This window comes from Volvox carteri (assembly GCF_000143455.1).
Source record: "Volvox carteri f. nagariensis unplaced genomic scaffold VOLCAscaffold_19, whole genome shotgun sequence".
Taxonomy (NCBI): domain Eukaryota; kingdom Viridiplantae; phylum Chlorophyta; class Chlorophyceae; order Chlamydomonadales; family Volvocaceae; genus Volvox; species Volvox carteri.
In genome coordinates, this window is record NW_003307562.1 from 861148 (window position 1) to 865380 (window position 4233).

General features: G+C 55.1%; 1 protein-coding gene across 1 annotated transcript in view; it reads left to right on the plus strand.

The window, feature by feature from the left end:
- VOLCADRAFT_91021 (uncharacterized protein) overlaps positions 1 to 183 on the plus strand; it is a gene marked incomplete at both ends in the record, with an annotated part of 4461 nt that extends 4278 nt beyond the window's left edge. The window contains one exon of the mRNA XM_002950486.1: positions 71 to 183. Within this exon, the coding sequence (XP_002950532.1) occupies positions 71 to 183 (113 nt within the window). The remainder of the gene's footprint in view (positions 1 to 70) is intronic.
- Positions 184 to 4233: the final 4050 nt, after the last annotated feature.

Below are 4233 nucleotides of genomic sequence, written 5' to 3' on the forward strand. Positions count from 1 at the left end.
GGTGCGCTGGCGGCGGCTTATGTGGCAGGGGACCACGTGGGCTATCTGCCTCCCGCTGCCGGCGGCACAGGCCCCGCGGCGGGTGGTGGCGGACAGCAGGCGTTGGGGCACATTCTGTACATACGGGACTCGGCCAGTGAGGCGGATTCCGACCAGGAGCTTGATGAGGACTTAGATATATGATATATTTATCTGGAAAGGACTCGAAAAAACTTGTAAAGAAATTAAATGACGTGTGAAAATAAGAATTTAGATGAATGCATGCTATGGCCTATCTAGGCTTTCAGTTGAGGAATTTAGGGGGTCGGTGAGAAGTTTTTTTCGTTTTGGAGGGAGGGGGAAGGGAGGGAATATGCATCGTTACGGGGCATCGTGTGATGCGTAAAAGGATGATATGCCGAATGTTTTTTAATTGCATGTCAGAAGCTCCACCACCTGCGCAGCCCCGGACAGGCACGCACAGTGCCCGGACGGTGAGGAGAGCTTGATCAGGACTTCAAAAAGAGGCCATAGCCTAATTTGGACATTTCCATGGAGGCGGCGTACACAGTGCTAACGGGGGATATATAATCTATAGATTGATGCCTTTGCTCCACAAAGCTAATTTCACCCCCGATGAATGATAAAATCCCTATAGCGCCTTTGGTTTCGGGGCGCGTGTAATGTCGTACGACGTCGTACATAGGTTCCGTACGCATGGCCTTGAATGGAAAAAGGCACGTAACGCGGATCTGATTTCGGCGGATGCAAAACGGAGCGAACTGCGGATTTGAGTTTGCTTCCATGAGTAGGGAAGTCTGCTCCACGTTTCTTCCCCTGGCCCTGTGAATTCCATCATCCGTGAATGCGAGGTTGTATACAAAGGAAGATATCGGAGGATATATTACTAAATTGGAGGATATTTTTAAATCGGAGGATGTATTTTTTTTAAATCGGGCGTGGATTCTTGCGGATTCCAAAGGGCGCAGGATATGCACATGCACCGCAGGCATCGCGCGAGAGGACGGACGCTGCCCCCAAGCGGATGAGATGTTTTCAAAAATCTCAGGGTGATCTCCTTGCGATTCTCTCCTAGAGGTTTAGAGCCTGCAGGGAAAGTGGCGCGGAGATCCCCGCCCAGGGCGTTTGTCCACGATGCATAAAAAAAAGGAAGAGCAGCTTTGTCTCCTGGATTTTCGCGTCGCGTCGTTAACCAACAATTAATGCTGGCCCCACAGAAAAGGCCCGAAAAGGGCAGGTTAGTTTTAGCGGTTGGAGTAACGGCACCCAGCACGGCGGGTTTGTGGTGACAGTGGAAGTACCAGGAAGTGGAAGAGCCCACATGCACACGCGCACATGCGTGAGTGAGTGCTGCGTGTGCATGTATAATATTCAGGGTTTCGCAGGGTAGCTGCCACGGGCGAAGGTACACACGTCATAATATTCGATGCGGCGGGGGCGCGGAGGCCTTGCCAAACAGAGTCCTGCGGTTTGACGCCCACCCTCCCGCGTCTCCCGTAGAGCGCGAGGCAGTTCGACACACGTTCCTTTTTGGAGCACAAGACGACGTTTTTGTTTTTGCATGGCTCCTGTATCCTGGCTTGTAACTTTTCTCCTTCCCCTCCTGGTTGAAATGCGTTTGATGTTTTGACGATGCCTCCTTTCCGCCTTCCACTCGATCCGCCTTTGAGAGACATACGAGGATGGGTAACGTCGGTAACATTTTTCTGTTGTAAAATTGCCTTCGGAGGTGGGTTATCTGTGGGTTAGGGTCGGTGGGGCCGGATCGAGAGCGCATCTCCTCTAGTCGAGAGCGTCCGGACTGAACACACATCCGGAAGCGTGGCGATCTCAGCAAACAAGTACGCTTGAGGTGGCAAATGGCTAATAGAAAGTGCTGCTTGTTTAAGATCTGTGGGGTGAGAAAGAGATAGAAAAGGAGAGTCCTGATGTGCCGTGTGTGCTGGCATGCTGGCTCGACGTCACGGCGGATACGAGGCGTCTGGATAGCTCTGGATAGCTCTGGATAGCACGGGCTCCGGCGGCATGTCATTTCTACCCATGGCCCGGACAGCCTCAGGCAGCTGCAGACCGACCCCGAGCCACTCCCCTGCCCAGCGGCATTTCGGAGGGGGAACGGGACGCACGAACAACCCCCTGCACGGGGACCTGCACGGGACCCCTAGCTGGGCACATCCAGGGACTGCAGATGGGATCAGAGTGAACCCCCAACCCCACCCCCACCCCGGGCCCAGATCTTGTTACGTTCCCGCTTGGCCTATAACAAGCAACAGCTCCCCAATCTCATCCAGGTTGAGGAGTTGTCTTGAAGTACGCGCAAACGTCATCTCCACATGCGCCCTTGGTACTCCAGAACATCCCCCACCCCGACCAGGACCTACAACCTTCGCAGCATCTGTGGATTTGACGGCCGTTTGATATGAGGTTCGAATCGTAGGCTTTAGATGGACGCCTGCCTACCCTGACCTCTCACAGCCAGCGAGGTGGTACCTGCGCTGTGAACATCTGCTAAGGAATGGCCGCCAGTGCGCACCCCTGCCGCAACCTCGTTGCATTACTCGCTGCCACCAACCACTGCACCGCCGCGCGGCAAAATCCGTTGGCAAGGGATGGGCCCACGCAAGCACGCGGCCACCTGCATTGCCATGCACGGCCCGTCGTGCAGAAGACGTCGTGCATGTTCCGGAAGATGAGGTTGCTTCCTGCTAGAGTACTTCCGTTGATGACAACGTTTGAGCAGCGTGGCCTTGGATGACGGACTATAGCTCATGACAACACTTCGGTGCGGAAGAATGTCCTCAGGTTACGCGGTACGGCAAACGGTATGCATCCGTGAACCGTTCGGATCCCTTGTACTGTAACTCATTCGTTTATCCACAACATTGCGCAACAGTGTACAGCAGTGTACGGCAGTGTACAGCAGCGTCTTTTCCTGGTGGTCATTAGATGGACCGTGATGCCCTGCCCGCCTCCGCTTCCTCGGCGGCCCACTCGTCCAAGAGAGAGACGCCAATCACCGGTGGCAGCGGTGGCGTGGGAACGGGGCGGGTCTACCTTAAGGAAGGGAGCCGCGGAGGAGACCTAGCAAGTTATGGACCTTCTACTCAAGATGATAGGGGTGGTGGACGTACTGGCATTGCCTTCGCCACGTAGCCTTTGACACCGCCGACATCGCCGACGCCGCCGACATCGCCGCGGTTATCATCTCCTTATCGCCACCGCCATCGCCGCCATCGCCATTGCGGCCGCCGCCGCCGGCCCTTGGCGCCCCCCCTGCTGCCTCCGCCGCCTGTGTCCCCGCCCTTGCCTCCGGGGCCTTCACCTCTCCCGGCCTTCACCGCTGTCTCTACCCTCGCAGCTGCCTGCGCCTCCGCCTTTTCCTTCCTCATGCGGCGATGCAGCCGTCGCCGCCACCATAATGCTCGCGGCTTTATCGCCCCAATCAATTCCCGGTGTGGCGGGAAGCTGGCGGAAGACCGACAACTCCTCGAGGACGAACAGATGTCAGGTCACGCCCCGTCCTGGAGCTGTTTCAGTATACCGGGTAGACCTCAAAGGTTTGACCATTTAAAATCTGCTTGCAGGTACCCAGCTTATTGACTCAGTAATAGTGCACCTTGGGTTTTCGGTCTGCCTATACGAAACAGTAAATCGCTTGCGATTGAGCAAGCATGCCTGGGCCACACTGACTTTCAAAAGCAGCAAACAATCTGTTAGGCCACAACCGCCATGCCACAGCAGTGTGAGATAATGCGCCAAAACTCGAGTAAGATTCAATTATGACGGCTCAGATAGAAGTAGTCCAACTGGTCGTTAGATGGCCGCCGCGTTCTGTGTGTCAACGAGCGCCGCTTCGTTTCGAGGACGTTTTCTGCTAGGGTGGGTTCGGGTTCATAGCTTCCACTCCTGGTCCGCTATGCTCCCGGCCCTGTAAGGACAGCCCGGGAGTCGGTAACGGTTGGAGGTTGGGATGCGAATGGACGACGGCGAATACGGAGGGTCGTGAAGAAGGTGAATGAGGGAAAAGAGGGGGTCGCAGAGGTCAGTTGCGGGGATAGCTATACGTGCATCCTCCTCTTTCAATTTGGTTTGCAATTAACCAATTTTTGTCTTACAGGGCCTTTCTTAACATGAAGGCATCTTGAGCAACAGGCTAATGATGCTAATGCTTGGTGTATGCCATGCTTGGGCATAGCGCCCTTTCGCTCCTTTTTGTTTTTCCTGGCTGAACCG